Source organism: Triticum urartu, chromosome 6A, assembly GCF_056163025.1.
Source record: "Triticum urartu cultivar PI428250 chromosome 6A, HENAU_Tu73, whole genome shotgun sequence".
NCBI lineage: Eukaryota > Viridiplantae > Streptophyta > Magnoliopsida > Poales > Poaceae > Triticum > Triticum urartu.
This window is the reverse complement of record NC_141878.1, coordinates 361,534,112-361,548,677: the sequence shown is the minus strand read 5'-3', so window position 1 is coordinate 361,548,677 and position 14,566 is coordinate 361,534,112. Positions and strand designations below refer to the sequence as shown.

The 14,566-nt window shown below is 43.5% G+C and overlaps 1 protein-coding gene across 1 annotated transcript; it reads right to left on the bottom strand.

Annotated features, from left to right (window-relative positions):
- Nucleotides 1-13,486: 13,486 nt before the first annotated feature.
- On the bottom strand, nucleotides 13,487-14,349 carry LOC147965259 (uncharacterized). Its single transcript, XM_087530373.1, has 3 exons — nucleotides 14,215-14,349; nucleotides 13,831-14,132; nucleotides 13,487-13,718 (listed from the first exon to the last, which is right to left on the bottom strand). Exons 1-3 carry the CDS (start codon nucleotides 14,347-14,349, stop codon nucleotides 13,487-13,489), a joined length of 669 nt encoding a protein of 222 aa, XP_087386499.1.
- Nucleotides 14,350-14,566: the final 217 nt, after the last annotated feature.

Sequence of the window (14,566 nt, the reverse complement as noted above, 5' to 3'; positions counted from 1 at the left end):
CTTTATTTGCAGATTGGTCCTTGTGAAGTCATTACCTGTTTGCATTATCTATTTGTCTTCACTGTGTGATTGCTTGTTCTCATTGGCTTCATACTATCTTCCATCCTGATCTATACTGCCTAGCTGCTATTAGTCTTTGTGCTTTCATTTCATTGAATACTTGACTATGGCTTGCTTAGTGTAGTCTACCTTCTGCTGCATGGTAGTAGGTTTATTTCTATCATTTGTCTTCAAAACTTCCATGTTTTGAAGACTTTCATAAAAATCGCCTATTCACCCCCCCTCTAGTCGATCACTAGCACATTCAGAGATTTGACTCTTCTCTCCTCAAATTTCACTAAAAAAATTTAGGATCACGCGGGTATCTTGGAATCATTCCGATGGTTTTATGATGAGAACATTGTTCTTGGTGCCTCCTGACATTTAGGGGTTGTGGCAGTGTCCCGGGGAGTTGAGCTCCGAGGTATTGTCGTCACAATTTTATCGTTGCAGTTCGGGAATACCTGAGTTCGCCGACATTGGAAATCTCTTTTATGCAGTTGTTGGTGAGATAACGTCGACGCCACCCAGTACTAGGGCGGGAGTTCGGGAGTATTGCCATAACTCGTATAACAGATGCTTTTCGAAGGTTGAGGTAAATGATTTCCGAAGGTTTCTTGGTTATGTGTTGAAGGATGGATACAGCTGGATGTAGGATTTGCTAGTTTTGGGTGAGATATTATGCTTCCCCTGTATCCCCAACACCTGATTGCATAACCAGAAAGTTTCAGGAGTTTATAAGTGGGAATTCAAGTATCACGTAGGATATCTTTCCAATAGACACATGATACGATATGGGATCTATCATGTGTTTGTTTCCGGCTTATTTTGCAAGCCAATCCTTTGTTTTTGTTTTTCAGTTGTGGTATTTGAGTTTCTTCAACGTCAAATGTTGTTTCCATACCTTTCCTAAGCGATGTTCTCATATTTCTATGTGAATACTAATCCTTCCTAATAATCGAGATTGTCATGTCAATCCTTTTCAACCGTTGTGCTTCTCTTCAAGTGGATCCGATCTTTTTCAACATCCGCAAGTTCAACTCAAGTCTTCTCAACGTTGTTTGTTTCATCCGTCCCAAATTGCCTTTGTTTTCCCTCCCTCCCAACCTTTTTCTTCAAGGACTCGGATTTCTTAAGCAAGTATCCATCTTATTGATGTGAAGTCTCTTCATTCTTTTTCGTTAATATTCTTATCCGGTGATTCTCAGGTAGATACTAACGGAGCTTCAAGTTTGTCATTCATCATTCTTTTCTTCTCCGGTGGACTCAAGTCAAGATTTGTCGATCATATCCTTTTCACGTGTCAAATGCATTCTCATACCGGTGCACCTCTTAATAATCCACTTCTTGCTATTCAATTGTTCTGGAGTGTTGAAGATATCTCAGAAGATTCAAGTTTCCATTCTCAATTCGCTCAAGTTCTTTTGAGGATGTTATCTCATTCAAGCCATTTAAATCAACCGGTGCTATCTCCCTTTCAAGAAATCTCTTTAATGGTGTTTCTTTTGAGTGGGCCCTAACCCACAGGTCTTTTCCCAGGATCTTATATGACTCTTCTAATTTTTTTCCGGAGTTATTCGCAAATTCATTTCAAAGTTTGATGTAAGAATGAATTGTCATCAGTCAAATGTCTTTCTCCAAGATCTTTCAAATTCTTTTCATCATTGGTTCAACCTTCCTATTTTTCATTCCGGAGTGCCTCAACAATTCTTGGTGGTGTTTCTTGTCGTCATTCTCTTCATTTGAAGACCGAAGAAGTGTTTCCTCTAAATCTTGGTCCGTTCTCTCGAAGATTCATGGTTCTCGCGTTATGCCATCCTCTCATAATTATTTTCGGTTGTGAGAATTTTTTTCACCCATCTAGAGCAATTCAGGAGTATTTTCAATTTGATCCTTCGGAGCCCATCATCTCAGAATTATTCATTCCATCTTTCAGTTCTCGTTCTCCAAATTTTACCAGTGCATCATTCAAGTTTTCTCTAATCAGATCGTGATCTCTTCCTTCTCTTGTATAAAATTCCCTAAAGTATCTTCGTTCTTTTTATAATTCTTCCCAGTGTTTTCCTTATCTTTTCTTTGTTCATTTTCAAGTCTTACGATAGCTCATTCTAGAGTTCCCTTCCTTGGTTATCATATCAATTTCATTCGTTCTTTCCAATCCTACCGGCGGTTCGTTGAAGTCTTTTCTCTAGTTTGCGCTATATCTATCTTAATTCTTTCACTGACAATAAGTAGTATGCCAGATCTGTTGCTTGTCATCAATATAAATAGGTGAAGGATACACATAACATAATTCTTATTCTTGCTTCATCCAAATGATGGATTCATTCTTCCGGAGTTTGTTCATGATAAGTAAATTCTCAGTTGAAGTGCTTCATTTTTCCCGAAGTTCCAAGATCTCTCAACTATATCACCACGAAGATTCATCTAAATCATTCCAAGGCTTCACCTTGTGTTTTCAATTTCTCTTCCTTCCTACCATTTCTTTTATTATCGGAGTTCTTCATGGAGACTCTACATGGTGGTTCATCAAGGATTCTTTTCATTCTTCAATTGTTCTTCAAGTTTTTTCTCTCGAAGCTAATGTCCGCCAAGCTATAGTTCAATTATTCTTCATTGTGCATTCTGAAAGTGCAATTCTCCCTCTCTTATCTTTTGAGGTGGTGTTATGTCATTCTTGATAATTTTCCCTTCGTCTTTCATGATTCACAAGTTCAGGAATGAGATATTTAAACCCATCATTTTCTTCCTTGGAGTTATATTGGTATATATTTCACCTAAAGCCTTCCATTGGGAATGTTGCTCTTTGTGGTGATTATCTATGATCCAAGTTTTATCCTTATCACCTCGGTGGAAGAAGCTTTCTATCTTTTCTAGCTCACAATCAAATCTTGTTCCCGTTTGAGATGTTTTTATAAGCCCACAAGCAGCTTATTGTTTTCGTGGTTGATTTTTCTTTCAACAACTCCGTTCAAGCCTTCTTCGTAAGGATGTTCCTTTCAAATTCAATTGTGGCAGAAGTTGCCTTTTTCTTCTCCATTCTACGATTCCAATGATCTAACTTCTATTCTTTTCTTCTGGAGGCATTGTGATGTTGCTCTCTTCGACACATCATCTTGTTTTGTCAAGATCATGTTCTTTCCTATTGGGGAACGTAGTAATTTCAAAAATTTCCTACGCACACACAAGATCATGGTGATGCATAGCAACGAGAGGGGAGAGTGTTGTCTACGTACCCTCGTAGACCGTTCTCGGAAGCATTATATCAACACGGTTGATGTAGTCGTACGTCTTCATGATCCAACCGATCCAAGTACCGAAAGCACGGCACCTCCGAGTTCTGCACACGTTCGGCTCGGTGACGTCTTCGCCTTCTCGATCCAGCAAGAGGGGCAAAGTAGTAGATGAGTTCCGGCAGCACGATGGCATGGTGACGGTGTTGGTGAAGAACAATCTCCGCAGGGCTTCTCCTAAGCACTACAAAAACTATGACGGAGGATAAACTAGAGGGGACGGAGTTGCCGGCACACAACTTGGTGTTTCTTGATGTCTCTTTGGTGCTAGTCCTGCCCCTCTATTTATATGTTGAGCCCTGGGGTCAAAACTTGGAGCAAAAGCCTCCTCAAAGTCGGTTTTGCCCAAAAGGCAAGAGTCCCACTCGGACTCCAGGACCAAACGCCACAATCCTTGGCGTCTGGCCCAGACGCCATGGGCCACGGTGTCTGGCCTAGGGCCAGACACCAGGGTCTCCGGCGTTTGGCCCCCTGGCCTCTGCAAAACTCCTTTTGCACCGACTTATAGCCCCGTGGGCCAGACCCCTTGGCCTAACCATATCATCCAATATATGAATCTTTACCTCCGGACCATTCCGGAGCTCCTCATCATGTCCGTGATCTCATCCGGGACTCCAAACAACATTCGGTCACCAACATACATAACTCATATAATACTATATCGTCAACGAACATTAAGCGTGCGGACCCTACGGGTTCGAGAACTATGTAGACATGACCGAGACACTTCTCTGGTCAATAACCAATAGAGGAACCTGGATGCCCATATTGGCTCCTACATATTCTATGAAGATCTTTATCGGTCAAACCGCATAACAACATACATTCTTCCCTTTGTCATCGGTATGTTACTTGCCTGAGATTCGATCGTCAGTATCTCAATACCTAGTTCGATCTCGTTACTGGAAATTCTCTTTACTCGTTACGTAATACATCATCCCGCAACTAACTCATTAGTTGCAATGCTTGCAAGGCTTATAGTGATGTGCATTACCGAGTGGGCCCAGAGATACCTCTTTGACAATCGGAGTGACAAATCCTAATTTCGAAATACGCCAACCCAACAAGTACCTTCGGAGACACTTGTAGAGCACATTTATAATCACCCAGTTACGTTGTGATGTTTGGTGGCACACAAAGTGTTCCTCCGGTAAATGGGAGTTTCATAATCTCATAGTCATAGGAACATGTATAAGTCATGAAGAAAGCAATAGCAACAAACTAAACGATCAAGTGCTAAGCTAACGGAATGGGTCAAGTCAATCACATAATTCTCCTAATGATGTGATCCCGTTAATCAACTGGCAACTCATGTCTATGGTTAGGAAACTTAACCATCTTTGATCAACGAGCTAGTCAAGTATAGGCATACTAGTGACACTCTGTTTGTCTATGTAATCACACATGTATTATGTTTCGGGTTAATACAATTCTAGCATGAATAATAAACATTTATCATGAAATAAGGAAATAAATAATAACTTTATTATTGCCTCTAGGGCATATTTCCTTCATTTCCGTTGCTTATCCATTTAACCGGAGTGTTGTGTCATCTCTTCAAGTTCTTATCATCTTATCACTTTTCAACCGGAGTGCTGTCCGAATTTGTTCTTCCTTGTTCCTCTTTTCTGACGGAGATTGTCAACTTCGATCATCTCCGTTGTATTCTTTTCTCAAAATGGTTTTACCTCACAAGGTTCATGGTTTCACTCGTTTGTCGAAGAAGCAACTTTGTTTTACCGCTTCATCTTCCGTTTTCACTCCGGTGCCATGCTAGATCTCGGGACGAGATCCTCTCGTAGTGGTGGAGTGTTGTAACGCCCCGGATACAACTTTCCATATTTGTAACTCCGACTCTGCCATTTTCGGCTTTAAGTTATGAGATTCCTTTCATGGTTGGGTTTTTTCTTCGTTTTGCATTTTGTTCCCTCATGATCTCTCTCTCTCATGTTGTCTACAGGGAACCGCCCCTCCATGTCTGCCATGGATCTCCATGCCCGGGCGTCGCCGTCGACCACCGCGGCTGGATCCGGGGTCCCCATGCCCGGATCCACCCATTCCTGGCCTCCCCGACCCTTGTCGGAGTCCCACGCCTCCACCCCACCGGGGTTGACTTACATGCCCATAGTTCTGTACGAGAGAAGGAGCCAACCCTGACCTGCCAGTTTTTTTCACGAGGTGAAAAAACTGATAAGTCCCTGAGTTCCAAACTTCTTGTGTGCATGTTTGACCCATCATAACTTCATCCATATTGCTCCGCTTTGCGTGCATGACATATCAAAATGTTCATTATGAGATTCTCTTCATTTCATTCCATTGTGGCATGCTTGTTTGAGTCTATCTTGATGCCCAAATCACTGATACAAGAGTGCTATCAATTGTTAGTTGCTGTTACTTAGCAGATTATGATGATTTGTCATTTTTGTCACATTTGTTGTGTGCATCATATGGGCATGATCTCTACATGTGTTTTTATCTATGCCATGCCATCTTTACAGGGGTGTTTGCCATGTATTTTTGTGATCAATATGGTGACTAGCACAAGCATGTAAAGTAGCCTTCGTGATATTGCTGTTTTCAGGGATTTGGGATTTTTGCTAAGTCTTGTGCCTGCTGTTATTTTGATGCCATGTAAACATGAGTCTACAGTGAGATCCATGCTTTTTTGAGTATCTTCAGTAAGGGTGTTGTGAACATATGGTTATGCTATATCCATCCATGGCCCTGTTTGCAATTATGGAGTGCCTTAGCATACCTTAATCTTGCTCTACTTTTGCTATAAAATGTTCCTGGTAGATTGTTTACATGTAAATCAATTTGGGCATGGTTGTTGTAGTTGATCCATGCACGCTATGAACTTGCTCTTGCAATGGTTAGCTTCATGAACATGTCATCTTGCTGTAGGTATCCTTAGTTTGTCATGCAAGGCTTTGTGATGAGTGTTTTGAGCTCGCAAAGATGCCTTCATAATTCTATTTATGCCATGCTCAGTTTTCTGCAAAGTTTGAAACTGTTAACAAAACTTGCTATGTTTACATGGGTGACATCATATCTTCTGTGCCTTTTTGTCTCATGGTTAGTAAGGGACTTTTGTTCTATGCATTTAGTAGATTCACTCCATGCCTTGTATTGCTATGATGTGTTCCCGTAGCATGTTGTTTGATTGCTCTAAATATTGCTTCCTGATGTTAATTTCTAGCATGTTAGTATTTTTCCATGCTTGTTTGAACCTGCTCTTGTGTGATTTAGCCATAGCTCAGTGTTCATGTTTTGTCAAGCACCTTGATTAGATCACTGCCATGTTCTTTGTTGTTATGTTGGAGTGCAGTAGCTTAGTTTCTTGTTGCATTCTAGATGGCATCGTGCTGTTAATCGCAGAATCGTGCCATTGTTTTGCTTCTCATTTGCAAACCGTGCCACTGATTCCGGTGATATTTATATAGATTTCAACCGAAATCATCTCATCTTTCCAGCGACACACTTGGTTTACCAAGTTGATGCCTTGATCAATCTTTCCCTTCCGGAGCCCGCATATGCATTGCATGTAACATCTTGCATAACATGCCATGTTTTGCATCATGTTGATTGTGCACTGCACCGTGGTTGATTGTTGTTCCTTTGCTTGTGTTCTTGCTTTGGGTAGAGCCGGCAGATGAGTACGTGATCGAGGAACCTGTTGAGTACGCTTACGAGGATCAAGCTTTCGTCAACTCTGAGAACTTTGCAGGCAAGATGACCATACCCTCGAAATCACTTCTATCTTTGCTTGCTAGTTGTTCGCTCTATTGCTATGCCGCGATACCTACCACTTGCTATATCATGCCTCCCATATTGCCATGACAAGCCTCTAACCCACCTTTCCTAGCAAACCTTTGTTTGGCTATGTTACCGCTTTGCTCAGCCCGTCTTATAGCGTTGCTAGTTGCAGGTGAAGATGGAGTTTGTTCCATGTTGGAACATGCATATTGTTGGGATATCATTATTATATCTTGTTTACTTTAATGCATCTATATACTTGGTAAAGGGTGGAAGGCTCAGCCTTATGCCTGGTGTTTTTTTCCACTCTTGCCGCCCTCGTTTCCATCATACCGGTGTTATGTTCCTTGATTTTGCGTTCCTTACACGGTTGGGTGTTATGGGAACCCCTTGACAGTTCGCTTTGAATAAAACTCCTCCAGCAAGGCCCAACCTTGGTTTTGACATTTGCCACCTAAGACTTTTTTCCCTTGGGTTCTGCAGACTCAAGGGTCATCTTTATTTTAAACCCCCGGGCCAGTGCTCCTCTGAGTGTTGGTCCAACCTATCAGCCGTTGGTGACCACCAGGGGCAACTATGGGTTGGCCTACCGGAATCTTAGACAATCCGGTGTGCCCTAAGAACGAGATATGTGCAGCTCCTATCGGGATTTTTCGGCACATTCGGGCGGCTTTGTTGGTCTTGTTTTACCATTGTCGAAATGTCTTGTAACCGGGATTCCGAGACTGATCGGGTCTTCTTGGGAGAAGGAATATCCTTCATTGACCGTGAGAGCTTGTGATGGGCTAAGTTGGAACATCCCTGCAGGGTTTTGAACTTTTGAAAGCCGTGCCCGTGGTTATGTGACAGATGGGAATTTGTTAATGTCTGGTTGTAGAAAACTTGACACTTAATTAAAATGAATCAACCGCGTGTGTAACCGTGATGGTCCCTTTTCGGCGGAGTCCGGGAAGAGAACACGGTCTCGTGTTATGCTTGAACGTAAGTAGCTTCAGGATCACTTCTTGATCACTATTAGCTTCTCGACCGTGCTTTGCTTCTCTTCTCGCTCTCATTTGCGTAAGTTAGCCACTAGATATGCTTAGTGCTTTACTGCAGCTCCACCTCACTACCCCTTTCCTACCTTTAAGCTTAAATAGTCTTGATCGCGGGTGTGAGATTGCTGGGTCCTCGTGACTCATAGATACTTCCAAACAGTTGCGGGTGCCGATGATACTAGTGCAGATGACGCAACTGAGCTCAAGTGGGAGCTCGATGAAGATCATGTTCGTTGTGTTGTTTTGTTGATCAGTAGTGGAGCCCAGTTGGGACGATCGGTGATCTAGCATTTGGGGTTGTCTTCTTTTATTTTGGTTCCGTAGTTGGACATTTGATTGTATTTTGGATGATGTATGTTTAACCTGTATTTGTGTGAAGTGGCGATTGTAAGCCAACTCTCTATGCCTTTCTAATTCAGTACATGGGATTGTGTGAAGATTACCCCTCTTGCGACAAGCCTACCATGTGGCTATGCCTCTAAGTCATACCCCGAGACATGAGAGATATAGCCGCATTGTGGGTGTTAAAATTAATTGAGTTTTTGGACATTTAATGTGCATAATCCAAATTTGAACTGCAAGCACATGCTCCGGTGCACCAAAGTTTGTTGAAAAATCACATGTGTGTCCTTGGGTGAATTTCTATGTCCCATGCAAGAAATGGGAATGAAATTCAAACATCTTGGCGTCGTGACTCGGCTGAGAACATTGAGAAACTTGGTTTTAAAATTCATGTAAATCAAAAACACGCCTGAAAATCATAAAACTTGGCATGGTGTCATGTCATGGTACTACCATGCCGTGGTAAAAAAAATTGGCCGAATTTGAACAAATGTTGGTACACGCTTCTTGCAAACCGGAGCTTCTCTCAAGAAGGCTCGTGGTTCTAATAGGGAACGTGTCACCTTTGAGTGTGAAACAATATACGCTGTCCCCCTTGAGTTTCTTTATAGAGGCAACATAGAACTACATGAGTTCCATGTTAAATTTTGGAATTATTCCGGGTTCGTTTGGCCTTTTTATACATTAGTTGAGTTTCTGGTCATTTAATGTGCATACTCCAAATTTGAACTACAAGAACATGCTCCCGTGCACCAAAGTTGATTCAAAAATCACATGTGTGTCCTCGGGTGAATTTCTAGGTCCCATGCAAGAAATGAGAATGAAATTCAAACATCTGGGCATCGTGGCTTGGCCGAGAACATTGAGAAACTTGGTTTTAAAATCTTGTAAATCCAAAACACGCCTGAAAATCATGAAACTTGGCACGATGTCATGTCATGGTACTACCATGTTGTGGTAAAAAAATTGGCCGAATAGGAACAAGTTTGGGTATAAGTTTCTTGCAAACCGGAGCTTCTCTCAAGAAGGCTCATGCTTCTGAGAGGGAACGTGTCACCTTTGAGTGCGAAACAATATATGCTGCCCCCTTGAGTTTCTTTATAGAGGCAACATAGAACTACATGAGTGCCCTATTAAATTTTGGAATTATTCCGGGTTCGAATGGCCTTTTTATACATTAATTCTGTTTCAAGTCATTTAATGTGCATAATTCAAATTTAAACTACAAGCACATGCTCCCGTGCACCCAAGTTGGTTGAAAAATCACATGTGTGTCCTCGGGTGAATTTCTAGGTCCCATGCAAGAAATGGGAATGAAATTTAAACATTTGGGCAACGTGGCTCGGCCGAGAACATTGAGAAACTTGGTTTTAAAATTCTTATAAATCCAAAACACGCCTGAAATCATGAAACTTGGTATGATGTCATGTCATGGTACTACCATGCTGTGGTAGAAAAAATTGGCCGAATAGGAACAAGTTTTGGCATAAGCTGCTTGCAAACCGGAGCTTCTCTCAAGAAGGCTCGTGGTTCTGAGAGGGAACGTGTCACGTTTGAGTGCACAACAATATACGCTGGACCCCTTGAGTTTCTTTATAGAGGCAACATAGAACTACATGAGTGCCCTATTAAATTTAGGAATTATTCCGGGTTCGTTTGGCCTTCTTTATACATTAATTGAGTTTCTGGTCATTTAATGTCCATAATTCAAATTTGAACTACAAGCACATGCTCCCGTGCACCAAAGTTGGTTGAAAAATCACATGTGTGTCGGGTGAATTTCTATGTCCCATGCAAGAAATGGGAATGAAATTCAAACATATGGGCATCGTGGCTCGGCCGAGAACAGTGAGAAACTTGGTTTTAAAATTCTTGTAAATCCAAAACACGCCTGAAAATCATGAAACTTGGAACGATGTCATGTCATGGTACTACCGTGCTGTGGTAAAAAATTTGGTAGAATAGGAACAAGTTTTGGTATAAGTGTCTTGCAATCCGGAGCTTCTCTCGAGAAGGCTCGTGGTTCTGAGAGGGAACGTGTCACCTTTGTGTGCATAATTCAAATTTGAAATACAAGCACATGTTCCAGTGCACCAAAGCTGGTTGAAAAATCACATGTGTGTCCTCGGGTAAATTTCTAGGTCCCACGCAAGAAATGGGAATGAAATTCAAACATTCGGGCGTCGTGGCTTCGCTGGAAACATGGAGAAACTTGGTTTTTTAATTCCTGTAAATCCAAAACACGCATGAAAATCATGAAACTTAGCTTGGTGTCATGACGTGGCACCAACATGTTGTGGTAATTTTGCTGTTCGATTTGTGAAGGCGCACGCATTAACAATCAATAAAGTCATTTTGGAACAAGTATTGTCACGTTGCAATCGGAAACACAAGTATTATTGAAACCATGGGCAGTCTATTTACCATTTATGTGCCGCCACACATCCCTTTTTTTTTAGCTAGGAGGCACCGTGCAGGGTAGCTATTTGAGTATGGTAGGCGTGCGATCAGACCCCTGTGCGTGCTTATCGAGAGGAGAGACCTTTGACCTCCATCTGCCGTCCACCTCTCTTACAAGGTCTCCATTAATGGCGCCCGAGCCTCTGTTTAATGGCGTGGCTATGTCTCACTCGATTCAGATTTAAGAGAGGAAAATGAAAATCTGAAAAGAAAATTTTGCATGGATCTTGATTTAAGATCCAACGAACCTATATAGCATCTACTGCAACTTATAGCAAGACTGATGAATATATATAAGGACGACGAGAGTGGATAATAATTGTCTTACATATTTAGGAAGATAATTAAAAAGCCACATGCGGCTACGCCCGAAATACACAAGGGAAAAAGAAGAAGGAAGATGCATACAACGATCTGGCTCGCTGATCTCTACTTTCTTTATGCGCTACATGTCGCAGAGACTAGTTCTCGCGGTGACCGGCGATGATCTCATTCATCAGTTTCATGTCCTTAATACGCTGGTTGATAGCATCCAGTGCTTCCTCCACCAGCCTTTCATGCTTGATGCGGAGCATGGCATTCTCGACCATAAGTTTCTTGACGATGACGCCCGTCCTCTGCAAGAAGGCAGCGGTCTCCGCCACCTGCTTCGCCCTTCCGGCGATCTTCTCCCTCAGTAGGTCGCGCTCGGCCCAGAGCTTCATATTGCCCTCCCCCAGTTGCCGGATGACGCCGGTAGCCTCGTCCTGCAACCTCGCCCAGTCGGAGATCTGATCCATCTGGCTATGGACGATCGCATGCATGCGCCTGTAAGAGTCCTCACCTGCCCGTGAGAAATTTTCCCAGGCCGCCGCGGTGCGGCGAGACATCTCTGCTGCTTCCGCGGCATGGCCAGACCAGTCTGCTACATCGACGGCATGGCAGGACCTCTGTGTGCTACTACTGCTGCACGGCTAGATATGCCGGCTGCTTTCACGGCGAGGCAGACATCTCTCGTGCTTCCTCTTCCACGCTCGCCTCTCCCTGGTGGAAATATCTCAACCCAGAACTCACGCTGGCCATGGCAGATGCAAACGAATGATGCTGAATGACTTGATTGTTTTTTGTGGATGAGGAGTTGAGGAGGAATGTGCAGTCATCTTGGCATAGTAGTATTTACAAGCGAGTAGTACTAATACACTCCTAAGTGGGAAACTGTTTAGATTGTGATTGGTGTGAACAGGTTTGCAATTAAATATAGTGTGGTAGTAATTTGGAATGTGACGAGCCGCAAGCTCAAAATTTATTGACAATTCTAGTTTCGAAGTGCGGAACTATTCCCGGATGACGTAACGTGGGCACGTGTTCTCGGCCGTGGTGTAGCATATGCCATGGTACTACTTCTTTTTTCTACTGCCGTGTACGTGCAATAACTGGCACCGTCGGATACATATCTTACGGTTATTGGGGTGTTCGACGACAATAGCCTCGTGGTGAGCTATAGACTAGTCTTTTTTTCACACGCATTACATCGACACATATCATCTCTCTCCCTCTTTCCTACGCACACACCTATTTCTCGGGACTTCTCGACGCACAATCTCTAGATCCCTAGGTCGATGCCATGCACATACACTTGTACCCTGAGTTTAGTACGTTATACAGGAAGAGAAGAGGTGCACGCACGCACTCGTCCTCTCTCACACATGCATCTATAGCTATGAATTGTAGTGTTCTCAACCATCCGATTGGCTCTATCATAGGTTTCACGTTGCTCCTTGGCCTTGAGATTGAGAAGTTTAAAACGCGAAGGCTAAGATGGAGGCGCAAGGTTTTGGTTAATGTGCGGGCCGCACACGGCACCAACACGACATGAGCTTCGTCTGCCTGGTGCGCCTGCAGTCGGGTGACTTGTCCAAGTATAGACACAACCAGGCCCTCCTTGGTATCTGCGCCTCGACTTAGACTAGTCATAGTGTGGATTAACTTAGAGTAGTAACATGCATATGTTACTAGTCTATGTTACTACCTCCACAGTGGGTAGTAACATATCTGTTGTGTCATGCATCACTCCATTTATTAGGATGTAGACTCATCTTTTTTTGATATGTGTGATGTTACAGTAACTCGCTATGTTACCACATGCCTCTCTTTCTTCATTAATTACATGCCACATCATCTATTTTCTCTAGATAAGTATGATGTTATCACCTATGTTACTCCCACTATGACTAGCCTTATGCATAGAGAAATTAGGATCGGAGGGAGTACTACTAGTAGTAGTACTACTCTGATATGTCACGTCAACTCGCACTAGTATGCAACACTTCCTGAACAAACAAGCATATAATTTGTTGTACTTACTTCTTATAAGTTGTTATACTTCTTACCGAAAGGATCTTTATATCCAACAGACACAAAATATTTGTTCGACTGTTGAAAGTTACTTTAACTGCTGATCGGATGTCGAAGTAATTGCTCCATCGCCACCAAAGCCCACCATCTCTTAAGCTAAAGTAGACCGAGATAACCCCTATATTAGCATATTACTAAGATAAACAGAAGGCACTGTAGAATCATTTAGGACGTGAGCTTGTCAATCGGAATGTGGAGGGACACCATCTTAGCCTCGCCCAATAGCTTGGGCGGACCTGTGAACAAGGTCAGCTCGTGCACGGCGACGTCGCCGGGATCCTTGCTGCTTGTCACCTTCATTTCCACCTTGACGGTGCCGGTCCTGCCTTCGGGCTCCCCCGGCGGGCCGTTCGCCCATAGCTTGTCCATGTAGTGCGGCAGTGGGAACGACCCCGCTCTGATGCAGATAATCGATATGGCGATAGGCGCGCCGATGTTGAGCACGCTGCCAACCAAGGAAAAATGCGTGGCCGTCCTCCTCCATGAACAGCAAGAGTCGTGGCTCTGACAGTGGCACTTGCAGCTGGAGCACCTTGCCGTACTGGATCCTGTGCATGGGCATGGGATGCACGGTGCTGATGTGGTGGGAGAGCGCCGGTGGTGGGCCTTCGTAGCCGCAGACGAGCTTGTGGTAAGTGACATAGAGCCCACAACCTTCATGCGGGCACTCCACCCTCGCCGAAGAGAGGACGTTGTCCACCGCCGTGTTCCTCACGTCGAAGCCACCACCGCGGTCGCACTTCTGGCACTGCCGCTGGTTCCCGGGGCACTCGACGCAGCAGTCCGCGCAGGCCAGGTGCCCTCCATTGCACTGCACAAATTAATCAAATAGCACATCAATCAAGAAACCTGCACCTTGCTCGATCAGCCGAACGGACGAGGTGTATTCCAACCTCATACATTGGAGGCTTCAAGGGGCAGAGGCACAAGGGGCAGTGGAACAAGGTGAGGTCCATCAAGACCATAGAGAACTCCATCATCGGGTCCTGTTCCGTCTGCATGATCTCGCCCTCCTCGTGCACAACCATCTCTCGCTTTATTAGGGCTGGGGCATTACAAAGCTTTACCATCACATATTCATACTACTTCAAGGTGCATTAAATTGACACATGCAAGTATCAAAAGGAGATTCACGGCATGCATGCATGCGTTGTAATTAATCCATTGGTAAACGCAAATTATTGAAATATATCAAGTGAAGTGCTCTGATGTGTCGCGTCAACTCATACAAGACCAAGAAGTTTA